The sequence below is a fragment of the Scatophagus argus genome, chromosome 16, assembly GCF_020382885.2.
Source record: "Scatophagus argus isolate fScaArg1 chromosome 16, fScaArg1.pri, whole genome shotgun sequence".
Classification (NCBI taxonomy): Eukaryota; Metazoa; Chordata; class Actinopteri; family Scatophagidae; genus Scatophagus; species Scatophagus argus.
This window is the reverse complement of record NC_058508.1, coordinates 2303107-2316601: the sequence shown is the minus strand read 5'-3', so window position 1 is coordinate 2316601 and position 13495 is coordinate 2303107. Positions and strand designations below refer to the sequence as shown.

Genomic DNA, 13495 nt, shown 5'->3' with positions numbered 1-13495 from the left:
CAGAATGTGCCTAATTTTTGCAATATTGCGGAGGTCAAAGATTGCAGTCTTTGAAATGTGTGTTATGTGTGAGTTAGAACACCTTGTCATATGAAGACTCTCAGAATGCAAGTCTCAAGAGAATTTCTTAATGTCTCTTCTTTTATACCTTTGGTGTTAACAAAGCATGCCAGTGCTTTGTATTTTACTGTAGCATGTTTATGTCTAAAACCTAACTCAGAACCCCAGTTGTGATGTCAATTAGCTGAGGTCATTAACCAATATGTAAATTGTGTGTGGCAGGTTTCTTCTGGCCTGTTTCATAAACGTATACTGGAAAACCACCAGTAAAATAACAAAAAAACACGAGCGGAGGTAAGGGCTGAGTGGTCGTTCCCACACAAAACCTTACTGTTTAATGTTAAACAAGTGTTAGAAAGGCTTTGTTACAGAAGGTCTTTGTATTCAGCCAGACGCCATAAGGTATCTTGTGCACCTGGATGAGACGCACGAGGGCATGACACATCAGTATCTGACAAGTTAGGTTATGAATGTGGCGAGTATACGGATGTTTATGACTGCACAGTGATCCTATTGAATTAGGCCTGAGGAAATCAAGGTGCTTGTGGCTGAGGTGGCGGCTAGTGTGAGGACAGTGTTGAGTGCAGCAGTATGCAGAAAGTCACATCATTGTATACAGCCATCAGTGACTGCATCACACCTTAGCAAATCTTTAACTTTCAGTGTATCCGGCACCGGGGATATCATTTGAAAATGAAAGTTTGAACACAATTTATTTCTTTATTGAGGTTTTGTTATGGTAAACCTGACCTGCATTATAACTGGGACTCACAATGAGGATATGATATTACATCCTCTTATGTGTAGGTGGTGACGATTTGCAGGTTTATCTTTTTTTAATAGTAAGTACTAGATAGAATTAATATATCTTTACTGAAGAAACAAAAAGGGTTTTCATTCTGGCCCCTTTTCAAACCCAAATGATCAACAAAACATAAAAAATTGTTCAGCAAGTGTTTTACATTACTTCTGTTAAAGATATAGAGTGTTTGTAAAGGTCTTTTTATTGACTGTCCATAATGGAAAAAAACCCTTTTTTTTCCGTTATGGACTCACTTCTGTGATAACATATTCATATCCATCTGCCCAAATAAGAACATATACACTGATAACCACAGCTGACCAGAAATCCTCTAATAACATCCATCCATCCATTTTCTATTCCGCTTATCCGTCAGGGTCGCGGGGGAGCTGGAGCCTATCCCAGCTGACTGCGGGCGAGAGGCGGGGTTCACCCTGGACTGGTCGCCTGTCAATCACAGGACCGACACACAAAGACAGACAACCACACACTCTCACACTCACACATAGGGGCAATGTAGAGTAGCCAATTAACCTAATGTGCATGTTTTTGGTATTGTGGGAGGAAGCCGGAGTACCTGGAGAAAACCCACGCAGGCACAGGGAGAACATGCAAACTCCACATAGAAGGGCCCAGACTGGGATTCAAACCTGGAACCCTCTTGCTATGAGGCGACAGCGCTAACCACTGCACCACCGTGCCGCCCCTCTAATAACATAAGAAGTCAAAAATTCATAAGAAAAACAAACAAATCAGGTGATAGGTGGGGAAAAAGGGGGTCAGTGGGAGTAAGCTACTCTACTGCAGGGGGTTCTCAAAAAATGTCACGAGACAATGCTTGGTGACATTCACCATACATTTGCTCAACTCTGGGTTTAGGATAAATATTACAAAGGAGCTCTCTTAACATGGCTACATCACCATGGTAACTTGTGCTGCACACTTCCTGTAGGTTATGTTCAACATTTCGGATAAAACTTGCCATAAAAAGTACAGACTCTGCAACAAAGGTAAGATAAACCTTTATTAGTCGTGGTGCTGTGTAAATAGAGGGTCAGGATAGAGACGACCTTCAGGGTCATCAGCACCCATTTTAACTGCTTCCATCTGACCATCTCTGCCGAGCGGGTGTGCCAGATAATAACAGCATGTTTAACAACGTGGCCATTATTCGAAAAGAAAGAGCTCCTCATATGCCAGTGATGGGAATAAAACTATCTCATGATATGTTTATTCAAATGTATTTTCTCAAAAAAGAGGGGGGAAAGTCATAAGTACCTTTTTCTTCAATTGCTCAATTTCGTATTTAATTAAGCTTTATAATCTCAAACTCCTTTTTGAGATTATCAAACAAATCAGAAAAATCAGCTAGTATTAAGATACCGAAGTATTCATCAAGCAACAGAAGTATCTCAGTATATGTTCATGAATTGTGACATATTCTTTGAAAGTGATCTGTTAAACATCTACAGACAAAGAAAAACTGTTCAACTGTTGAATCTCATCTAATAAGCTCTTGAAAGGTTGCAAATATCCCATAAACTTGTGTGTTACCAAAGGTCATGATTTTGGTTGTGTTAATAAAAAAATCAGTTTGGGGGTTAGGGTTGAACAAGTAGTGCTTTACAATGTGTGGAGAATAATTGAAGAATTAAGTCCTGTTGTGCCAGTAGATATTTGCGAGACTAACGCAGTTTTACAGGAAAAAGTAATTTCCTACGTTTTTCCTTATAAAATTGTGACTCTTATTGCCTTAATATTTTCCCTTTTTTTTTTTTTTTACTTTAAATCAATAATCTCAGTTTTGTAATATTTTGCCTTTGTCTTGTCAATGTATTGCTTTTACCCAGTAACATCCTTTCTTTTTGAGTTTGACCTTTCAAACTTTCGATCTGTTTTTCTTCTTTCTTTTTTCCCTGACAGTGGCCCTACTTTCTGTTGCTGTTCATAAGGAAATTCTAGAAAATTCTAGAAATTGGGGTCACGCCACAGTGCCACATGGAGGGATTGAGACACACACACACACACACACAAGAAAAAGGCAGTTTCTTTGAGTCTGTTCAAACATATTTAATGCTTTTGGTAATATTTTAACAGGTACTCAACACAAATCATCCCCTTTAAGTGTTAAATGCATCTCTGTTGTTATTGAGGAAAACATATTAAGAAAATAGAGAATCAAAAAATATCAAACAATAAAATACAAAATCACACACACTTAGTCCACTGCTGTTTTTTTCACTGCCCTTGTCTCATTTGGTCATACACATTCACATAAAATTACAAGCCATAAATCACTACTACAACCACATAGTTATTTCATGTTATATCTGCATGTGGGTGCCCTCTGGGGAACTTTTAAAGGGGATCTTGTCTGGGTCCTGTTTTTCCTTCTTTTGGCATGATGGTTCCACATAAAAAAACCAAAACACTTCACATACTAATGGCACATTATGAACATTTTTCACTTGACAAGTGGCAAACAGATTCTGCATTTGAGGAGTGAGTGTGTGTTTTCTTTGGGTTTATGTACAAACTGGTATCCTGAAAGACACACAGACAGACAAGTAATCTATTTTCTCTGATAAACACATGTTGTGACCAGTAGAACTGACCAACTACACAGCAACAAAGGCCAAAAGCCATCATTATTGACTCTGCTGTCTCATGGTCGGTGATCTCCATGACAAGAATGCAGCATATGTTATGTACTTTGAGCAAATGTACAGTGAATGATGTTAGCCTTCATTAAAGCACTTGAACATACACTGCAGATGAGTGATGGCCACGCACTTTAGCATAAATGACATGGTGCCTCCCATGCTGATACACTGGCATGCACTGCTGAGTGAAAGAGGTGAGAGATAAAAAAAACCACAAAGCATTTTTAGGGATAAGGCTGATCATATTTTTGACTGTAAACAAATCTAATAAAAAGACTGAAAACAACGATTTACTGATTTGCTAACATGTATGATCTCTCTTCTTCCTCTGCGTCAAAGAGCTTCATTGTTGTCCAGAAGCTATCACACACACACATACGTTTGACTCGGTGACATGTTGCTTCATTATCATCATCATGAACACACACTTTAGTTATGTTCACTTTGTCTCCGTCACACATACACATGTCCATGCACATGTCCTCACCAGAGCACCAACTGTGGATTAATCCACCGCTGAAAACAGTCCCACCATAATGCATTATTTTCTCCTGTCTCAGTTACATTTGATTAAAAACAACAATGTCCAGCTGTTTCTGGAAATGAGTGAGCCTTTTTAAAAATGAAACCACATATTTATGAGCTGTTTCATGAGCTATTTATGTCTTCAGCAGTAACCAATAAGGTTGGAGATGAGAGCCACAGACTGAAACTCAAAGGTATTGAGAGACAGGCTAACACATTACATACATACATGTATGACTCTTGTATGATTACAGGTTCATTGTATAAACCCTGGGCTCTCTATAACTGTAGCATACAGAACAGTGAATCACACTGTAAAAGTCATGTGCCTTATTCTAAAGCAATATATAAAAAAAAAATTCTGACTACCTGGTGGTAGCCTGCCAGGGCTACCATTTTTTTTCTCCAGTAAATTTGAAATTTATTCACGAAGCTGAGCAATTGCCATCATAACACATATCAAATATACGTGTATAACAAATGTGAAATAAAAGAGCCAGTTTTGATACTTCATTTGGAAACATTATCAGAGATTCAGATTACTTTAAGGTAAAATATATTGTCAAATTTTGACAATAAAGTCAGCTGCAGGTCCCTAAAACAGTTTTGATCTGGCTCCTCAGCTGCTGCTATGCTGGGACACCTCTTCTACAGCTGAAATAAGAGGGGGCTAATCATAAACATGCCAATTACACAAACTGGGCAGGTCACCAAAATAAAATAAAACAAAGAGAAGATCATTACAAAATAAAGTAATCTCAAAAAAATTAAATAAAATTGAATAAAAAAACCTCAACATTAGGTTGTGTAAAAGGGGGGTGTACATTTGGTCTGTTTCCTTGTTTTGTACGACATGTCTGTCACAGATTTCAAGATTCAACAGGATAGTGCAAAGTATTTTTGCATATCCACCTGAAAATCACCCTTTTCTCATCCCTTTAGGACAAGGTTGAGTGACCTTACTCATTTTCTCCATTTATCTTAGAGACGGGTCATTACAAGTCTACATCAGTGTTTTAAGGCATATGTCACTCAGAATTTATCTTTGTATGCAAAGAGTAGGCTTAAAGATCCTCAGCCTGCTTCGGTACAAGCAGTGGATTGCTGTTTTTGTTTCAGAGCAGTTCCAACTTGGCGGTAACTTATCCATAATGTGTGACTGACCAATGTAATCCCATCGTGGTGGCTTCATCGTCCCTCTCATCCCCATCAGAACACAATGCACTTCCTGCCCCCCTTTTTGACAGGCGGAGGGCAAAGAACTGCTCGGATGGCCTCATCAAAGACCGTCTTCAGCCCTCGCTGCGTCAGTGCAGAGCACTCCAGGTATTTGACAGCACCTGCCAGAGTAACCAGGGGATATATAAATATGGAGACACCAAACCATGCTGGAGGTTTTACATACATTTAAGTTTATTGAGTCCATGTGACAAAGTCTGCATTAGTTCATGCTGGTTTTATGTACTGACTTAAGGAATTTCCTTCAAAAGCGTAGAAGTCTTTTGAGTATATGCCACACTTTATATCTGCTATAAATAGTATAATATTACTAAGTATATTGCAGCTTAATCTTTACAAAAAAGTTGTGCAGCATTGAAATGTTGAATTAGAACTTAAATGTCAGTGTTAATTTGGCACAGCCCTAATATGTGTGTGTGTGTGTATGTGTGTGTGTGTGTGTATTTAAAAAAGATGAAAATGGAAAGAAAACCATGTTATGTTTTAAAGCACAAAAACTGCTTTTAATCTATTCGAGTGAAAAGTGAGAGTATACTTTATAGTATGTGCATCATCCATGCATAATAAACTCACCGAGTGTAAATAAATTCAAGGCATTTATGCACCCATATGTCTGTAGCATATCATTCAACACACACAGACACACACACACACACACACACACACACTGTCTGTACCTACCGATCTCCCTGGCCATGGCCAGGCCTTGTGGGTAGGTGATAGGAGAGAGCTTTTTGTCTCTCAGACGTTCAATGGCGTCCTTGTCATCACGCAGGTCAAGTTTGGTGCCCACCAGGATGATGGGAGTGTGCGGGCAGTGGTGACGGACCTCTGGATACCACTGCAAAGGATGACACACACGTCAGGGCTCAGTGACGGAGGAAGGAAAAACTGTGGCCATATTAACATACAGTGGTGGCCAAAATCCTTCCCAGCCAGCTGCTGAAGATTTGAAAGGCCATATCAAGTAGTCCAGAGATTAGTACCATAACATCAGCAGTGAGCTGGGACAAAATGTGGGCATTTGGGAGTAATGTGGAAATTTGGGATGTTCCAAAAATCAGACATTGTTGTTTAAGTCCACGTTGAAGATTGATTGATTGATTTTTTATTTTTTTTTGTTTTTAATTTTATTTACTTTATTAATCATGCAACATGCAGTGAAACACACAGCAGCAGTGGGCTGCTATTGTACAGGTGCCCAAACCAGCGACCCTCCGGTCACAAGCCGCTTCTCCAACCTCTAGGCCACGGCTGCCCCCATAAATGTCATGATATTACTGGTATTACTTGGTTCTGGCTTACCTAAAAAGGCTAATTATTTTAGAGAAGAAAACAAACGTGGTCACATTTGCATATAAAAACATAAAGAAAAAGATTTTTTTGTCATTTTGCGGCACACTAGTTTTTAGGACCACAATACGACCATGGATGTGCTCTTTTCAATATCAGCTCGACTTTGAGTTAGGCTGAGAGTGCACAGTGAGCACAGTTTTTCTCGTTTTCATTGTGATAACGAGCTGGGATCAGCACCTTGGCTCGGACGTTCTCAAAGGAGGCCGGGCTCACCAGAGAAAAGCATATCAGGAACACATCCTGCAAAGAGAGACGGCATACAGTCACAGACCAGGCACAGGAACATTTCACTGTCAAACATCCATGATGGGGATTTTTAAGAAGTGAAAGTTGCATTATGGGAATAAAGCAGTGCATTTTAAACATTTTCCTGCTTAGCAACATAGCTACATTTTGAACTATGAAAATCAGAACCCATATTTCAAAGTCACTTGTCATCCAGCTAAACAGAGAAGCGATTTTAAAAAGAAATGAGTAGGACAGAAACTCATCAAGCATGAAAAAAAGATGTGAACCCATTAGGAACTAGTGAGAAGGAATGCAGATTTCCCTCCATTCTGGTTTGTGACGGATTGTTAATCTAATATGGGAAGGGTTTCACATGATGACTGACAGAGGAGCATCACCAGTCCAGATCTGAAAAGTCACATGTTTCGCTGATCAAACTGTCAAACTAGGAGGTACTTATCAAAACTGAATCAAGATTCTGTTGATGCAATACCTCAGAAATGCATTTTAGTGTACTGTTCAACTGTAATTAACTTTTTTACTATAATTGGAGAAAGTTTGTGAACAGGATTTTCCTCCTGCCTGAAAATAGACCAAATAAAAATTATTAAAAAGTTAATTTTTTCAGTGTTTGGGGGTTTTTTTTGTGCTGGTAGTGCTAACTTGGTTAATTTCAATTCAATTCATTTTATTTCTATAGCACCTTATACAATCAAAATTGTCTCTAGATGCTTTACAGAGACCAAGAGCCTGAACCCCCGAGCAAGCAGACAGTGGCAAGGAAAAACTCCCTTTTAACAGGAAGAAACCTTGAGCAGGACCCAGCTTGCAAGGGAGAACTATCCTGCTGATAGTCGGCCAGAAGACCAGTAAAAGAGAGCAATGATCTACTACATGCACCGAAGATATGGAAGTGTGTGTGTGCACACACGTGTGTTAATATGCATTACCGTCTGAGGGTAAGACAGGGGGCGGAGCCTATCATAGTCTTCCTGTCCTGCTGTATCCCAGAGGCCCAGGTTGACCGGTTTCCCATCCACCATCACATTTGCAGAGTAGTTGTCAAAACTTAGAGAGAAACAAGATAATGTGATCCTGTGTGCAGTTTAAGTTCAGATTACACAAATGGCAGGACATTAAATGTCTGCACTTAACGCAGGTGTACTCACACAGTTGGGATGTACTCTCCAGGGAAGGCATTCGTGGTGTAGCTGATGAGCAGACATGTCTTACCCACAGCACTGGAGAAAACAGAGACGCATGCACGATAACAACAAGTGAGTTAGAAATCCTACAACATCCATCCACAGACTAATGGACACAATATATGAAATACAGTTAAAAGTTGAACGCTGGCAGGGATTATTTTTAATGTTATTATATGACAAATTCACTGTTTCATAAGTGGACTACTTTTACTAAGTAGACTCCCTCTTTTCTGATCTGCTTTTTAACTTGTCGATGAAAACTCAACACTCCTCCATCTTTCCCTTTTGTCTTGATGAATGCTGCAGGAGGAGCTGCATTAACAGTAGCTCAGGAGAGATAATAAGACATGCAAGACAGTGGATAGTGGATTACATCAGCGGAGACAGGACTGTTGTTCTTCATTTCATTTCAATTTATTTCTATATCACCTTATACAGTCTAAATTGTCTCTAGATGCTTTACAGAGACCCAGAGCCTGAACCCCCGAGCAAGGAGACAGTGGCAAGGAAAAACTCCCTTTTAACAGGAAGAAACCTTGAGCAGGACTCATATCAAATATTATCATTATTATTGTGTGAATATTGGCTTTTGCACTTAATAAAAGGTGTCACAACTGGCTTATAGTCCTTTCACACTGGACAACAAACCCATCAACACTCTCTCACACCGACTGGCAGTAATAGAAGCAGAAGTGTAGCTTTGAGTTGGTCTCTGTTCAAGCAGCATCGTTCAGTCACTGTTGAGTTTGAAAGAGACGCCGAAGTAAAAGATATATATATATATATATATATATATAAAAAAATTAAACATTAACCATTCTCAACAGAGATGGGGAAAAAAAAAAAGATAGCTCGCTCTGTAGCTTTTTCCACCATCAGCTCCGGAAATTTAAAAAAAAAACAAAACAATGTGTACAACCTGTTGCTTTCTACCGTTTGCCAGGGCGTTTGTGATGTTGAACGTGACACACCAGGAAAAAACAGAAAGAAAAACTCATCCACTGGCAATGGTTTTTTTTAGTGAATTTACCCACGGTTAAAAATTAAAAAACCTGCATATACATGCTAAGTTTAGTGTAAAAACGCAGCATGTTGCAATAAACACTCCAGTGAAGGATACTGGTCTCTATTTGTGATGATTAAATTGAGGCTTCAATACTCACTACAAGATCACTTAAGAGCAAAATGATAAATTTTGTTGACTTGTCAGAAGTTTTCTTTTCTTTTTTTTGGCCCCTCCATATATCTTGCTACACACAGTCCACCGGATAGAAGAAGGGAGGAAGTCCAAGGAAGATGGAGACGGAGAAAAGGAAGAGTGCACTCTGTTGATAATGACGGGCTAAAATTTGCAGAGAAGACATGTTTTTCTCTGTAGAACCTTTCAAAGATAAAAGGAAATTCGAAATGCTTTGCACGATGTTTAATGTATCGTGAAAATGATATTTAAAGAACAATGAGAAAGAAAATGGATGAGCGTTTAACACGGGTTACTGATGAGAAGAAGGATTCCCTGTCCTCATCATTACTAACTCCATCAGTGAATGTTTCCCATAATGAATAGCAGTTTCTCTGAGAGACTCACGATGTGTGGTTTACATGAACTGATGCTTGGGATAAAACGGGATAACTCGGTGAAGCAGGCAAAGGTGCAGCGAGAACGTCTATAGGCTTCCCGAGGAGGCCCTTGTTATAATGAGTTTAATAAACAATGTAGATTTATAGATCAAGTAAGATTTTAGCAAGAACAACTTTTGGTTGTGAAAAATGGTTTGGGGGCTTTAGTTTAGTTTAATTTGGTTGTTAACAGTTTTATTAAGTCATGACTAATGTTTTGTCACTGTGTTATTTCCTGCCTTTACGTCTATGCCGATTAATTTCACCTACGACTATTACGACTAGCCTCCTGTGTATGGTTTCAGGTTTGGGTCCATGCAGTAGCTCAACAACATGATTATTTCCTTTTAAGCTGCTTTAAACTTCTACTATACTGACTTCACTGCATGGGAACATTACGTTAATCTGGCAGCTGTGGTTACTTTGCAGATCTCCATACAATTTAGATACAAAAATGTGTATAACATGTGAAGAGCCTATACAATCTAATGCTTTATCTACACAACTGTATAGGAAGTAGTCATAATCTGCTATTTTCAGCACTTTACTGTACTACTTTAAGTCCATTTAGTTGCCATCTGTTACTTAAAATCCTGAATGCAGGATGTTTAACGGAACAGAGTACTTCACTAGTACTGTTACTTGTAAATGGAGTCTTTTGCCCCTATATCTACCTTTAGATGTCTGACTCCACTTTAAAAACTAAACAAGCTGCACTCGGATGGATAAATATACAAAGACAGATAATACATTGCAGCAGTTCCTCCTGATGGGAGTGTGTGTGTGTGTGTATCTGCTGAAGCATGACAGACCGGTGTGTGTAGGTGTGTGAAAACATTACATCATAGAAGAAGAGGACAACCACATCAGCCTCAGCACTCACATATACCTGTGTACAGCAAACACACATACACACACTATACAGGTGACCAATACAGCAGCAGAAAATCAACATAAAATACTTCAATAAAATCTGTAGTTCAAAGATAAACCTCACATGATCTTGAATGCTGCTGTTGTTTTGTTGCCACCCCCTGACAACCTGCCCTTCATTTCATCAGTTTCGTCGCTTTCATATCACAAAGGTAAGACATTTTACACCTGAAAGAGACCCCCCCCCCCCCCACACACACACACACACACACACACACCTCCTCGTGTGAATGTCTGCTTATACCCTCCCAACTCCAGCCCAGCCCCTCCTGCAACAATTGCCCTCTCACTCGTGGAAAAAGGCTCAACATTTCCATTCGTACAGACAATAAATTCTCACCCATCACCCACGACTACGCATTTGATGGCCTGCATTGAGAGAAGAGCGCTGCTGTCCAAAGGAAGAGTTAAGTGTTTGACAGCGTGCCGCCACCTGCCTTCTTCCCTGTCTTGAACCGTAGTAAGAAGCGGCTGGTACTGTGCGGGTGTACGGAGACCCTTGCCGGCTACAGACGAAGTATTCCGGAGGTAAACGAAGGCATTTAAAGGGCCAGTTAGCTGTCTTCGCTATTGCGTTTAGGTGCATTGACTGTATGTCAGTGTTAATGAGTTCAGTAGCGCATGCGCGAAAGTGTTCGTCTTGTGCAGCTGGATATGTTAACACCACATGGAGGAACCATACCAGAACTGAAATAAAGTCTTTAATTTGTTTCATCATGATTATGAGTATACTTATGCTGATTATTCTTTGTAACAGTGGTGTCACAACTACTAAGGTAACACAGGTCACAGGTGAGGGACCAAGAGTTAACTTGAGGTGTTTATTCCAATCCAAATGAAGACAACACTTCCTGTTGGAATTTATATGTCTCCACCCTTTCCACGTCTACCCCGTTGAGGTAGAGAGGGGCCGGATCTGCGTTTCAGCGGCAGGTTGCTCACTGAACAGTCTCATCCCTGTCAGAGATGAGCCCAAGGACTGTTGTGTTGTCAGAGAACTTGATGATTTTATTGGGCAAGTGAGCTGGTCTGCAATCATGTCTGTACAGAGCACACACCAGAGATGAGAGTGATGGAGGAGGAGATACAGGGGCCAGGTTTGACTCTCTGTGGGCAATCTGTGTATCACATACCTGGAGTATTCAGCTGGGCGCTCCAAACAGTCCCACAGCCTTCCTCGGATTCACTGACTTCAGCACACACCTCACCTCACGTTCCTTCAGTTCGTGGGTGGTGTGGATGCTGGCGTTGGGTGCGGGAACAGTGACTGATGACCTACTGACTTCAAAATGGGCAAAGAAGCGGTTTAGCCCCTCGGCCAGTAAAGCATCATTGAGCATGAGATGGTCCTCATTTTTTTCCTTGTCGGTCTTCTTTGCCTCCTCAATGCCTCTCTTCAGTTCAGATCTAACAGCACTGTACAGTGTTAAGTTTGAATCCAGGGCCATTCTACAGATCAGGGCCTCAGGATTAGGCAACAACAAGCAAAGACACAAAATGAAAACACTGAACTCTTTATTGCTTTAACTCCTTTAAGAATGTCCTACAGAGAAATCCAAAACACACCAACGGTCAAGCACAAACACTCCAATCACTCTGAGGAAGGCACAAAAATTAAGGAAAAGAATGGTCCTGTGGAAAGACTGCAGGCTTCAGTTTTGTGTTTAGTAGCACAAACACAGTGGAGCACACTGAGCAGCTTCACTGAGGCTGAAAATAAGCAACAAGCCAGGTTTCTGAATACAGACAGCTCTACAAACCCACACTCAATATCTCATACTGTAAAGTCATAACACACAGCAGATAAAAAATACAGTACCGAGTCAAAATGACACAATATTGTACTGGGTGTGACAGCACTGATTTAAGACATATTTGAATAACATAACAAAGACAATAAACACTGACTGTAATGATGGGTGTTCATCAGATTATATACAACAAACAGTAAATCACAAGCCCGAAATCAATGTTAAAGCCAGAACTGATGGGCAGGTCTCCACTGACTGGACTACCATAATGACCTGAAAACTGGAAAACATGAGGGAAAAGAATCGGCAGTGAGTAGAAGGTAGGGACGGTTAACCTACCCATCTATTACTATTACTTGTAATAATAATGAATCAGATGTTTTCAGATTAAATGTTTGCATTTGGCAGCACTCACTGTGTTGTGATTTTGTAGAAAAATCTTTATGCTCATGGAAGGTATTTGATCAAAGATGCATTTTGGTATTGGTGTAATATCTTGTGTTTCTCAAGTCTGATCAAAAAATTTGTCATATAAAGCAGAGACATGGGCTTGTAAAAGCTGTGGGAGTTTAAAAGGCCCACTGGGTTCAAACAAAAGAAGATCCTGAGTTGCATCATGGGATATGTAGGGTTGTTGGAGCTAAATATGTGTCTCCCTCAAACTTAAACATTTACAGCAAGTGTGTGTCTCTGCATTTTTTTGAGAATGAGTTACATCAATAATGTGTGTGCAACATTAAGCACTTTTGTGGTCCATTTGCAGATTAAGTAAGGACTGACGCCAACCTCCATAACCCATTTTTAAGTTCATTATTAAGACTTTTAAATATGGAAAATATCAGCATCATATTTGGCACAAGCTTGGTTGCGATGCTACTTTCAACAGGTACCTTGGCCTCGTGTGGCCTTTAAATGACAGGATAAGACAGAAACTATATAGACAAAAGTATTGGAATGGGGCCGTTTTTCAGGAGTTGGGCTTCACTCCTTACTTCTAATGAAGGGAAATCTTAATGTCAGCATACCAAGACATTTTGGACATTGCTATGCTTCCAACTTTGTGGCAACAGTTTGTTGAAGGCCCTTTTATATTCCAGCATGACTGTGCCCCAG

At 39.9% G+C, this 13495-nt stretch overlaps 1 protein-coding gene across 2 annotated transcripts; it reads right to left on the bottom strand.

Moving 5' to 3' along the window:
- Positions 1-2917: 2917 nt before the first annotated feature.
- Positions 2918-11648, bottom strand: rac3a (Rac family small GTPase 3a). 2 transcript variants are annotated; one of them, XM_046414486.1, is made up of 7 exons: positions 10972-11648; positions 8043-8114; positions 7824-7941; positions 6823-6885; positions 5971-6130; positions 5215-5390; positions 4615-4704 (listed from the first exon to the last, which is right to left on the bottom strand). In XM_046414486.1, the coding sequence occupies exons 1-6, from the start codon at positions 11004-11006 to the stop codon at positions 5260-5262; spliced, it is 579 nt and encodes a 192-aa protein (XP_046270442.1). In that variant the 5' UTR covers positions 11007-11648; the 3' UTR covers positions 4615-4704; positions 5215-5259. The 2 variants fall into 2 exon arrangements, with proteins under 2 accessions (XP_046270441.1, XP_046270442.1); XM_046414485.1 differs by having other exon boundaries at positions 2918-5390; positions 10972-11647.
- Positions 11649-13495: the final 1847 nt, after the last annotated feature.

What these genes read in the sequence shown, in the direction of transcription:
- rac3a (XM_046414486.1), bottom strand. Translation starts at nt 11,006, where the DNA reads ATGCAGGCCATCAAATGCGTAGTCGTGGGTGATGG. An exon ending in TGCGTAGTCGTGGGTGATGG is followed by an intron (nt 8,115 to 10,971) that starts GTGAGAATTTAT and finishes TGTTTTCTCCAG; the next exon opens with TGCTGTGGGTAAGACATGTC. An exon ending in TTGAGAACGTCCGAGCCAAG is followed by an intron (nt 6,131 to 6,822) that starts GTGCTGATCCCA and finishes CATCCTTTGCAG; the next exon opens with TGGTATCCAGAGGTCCGTCA.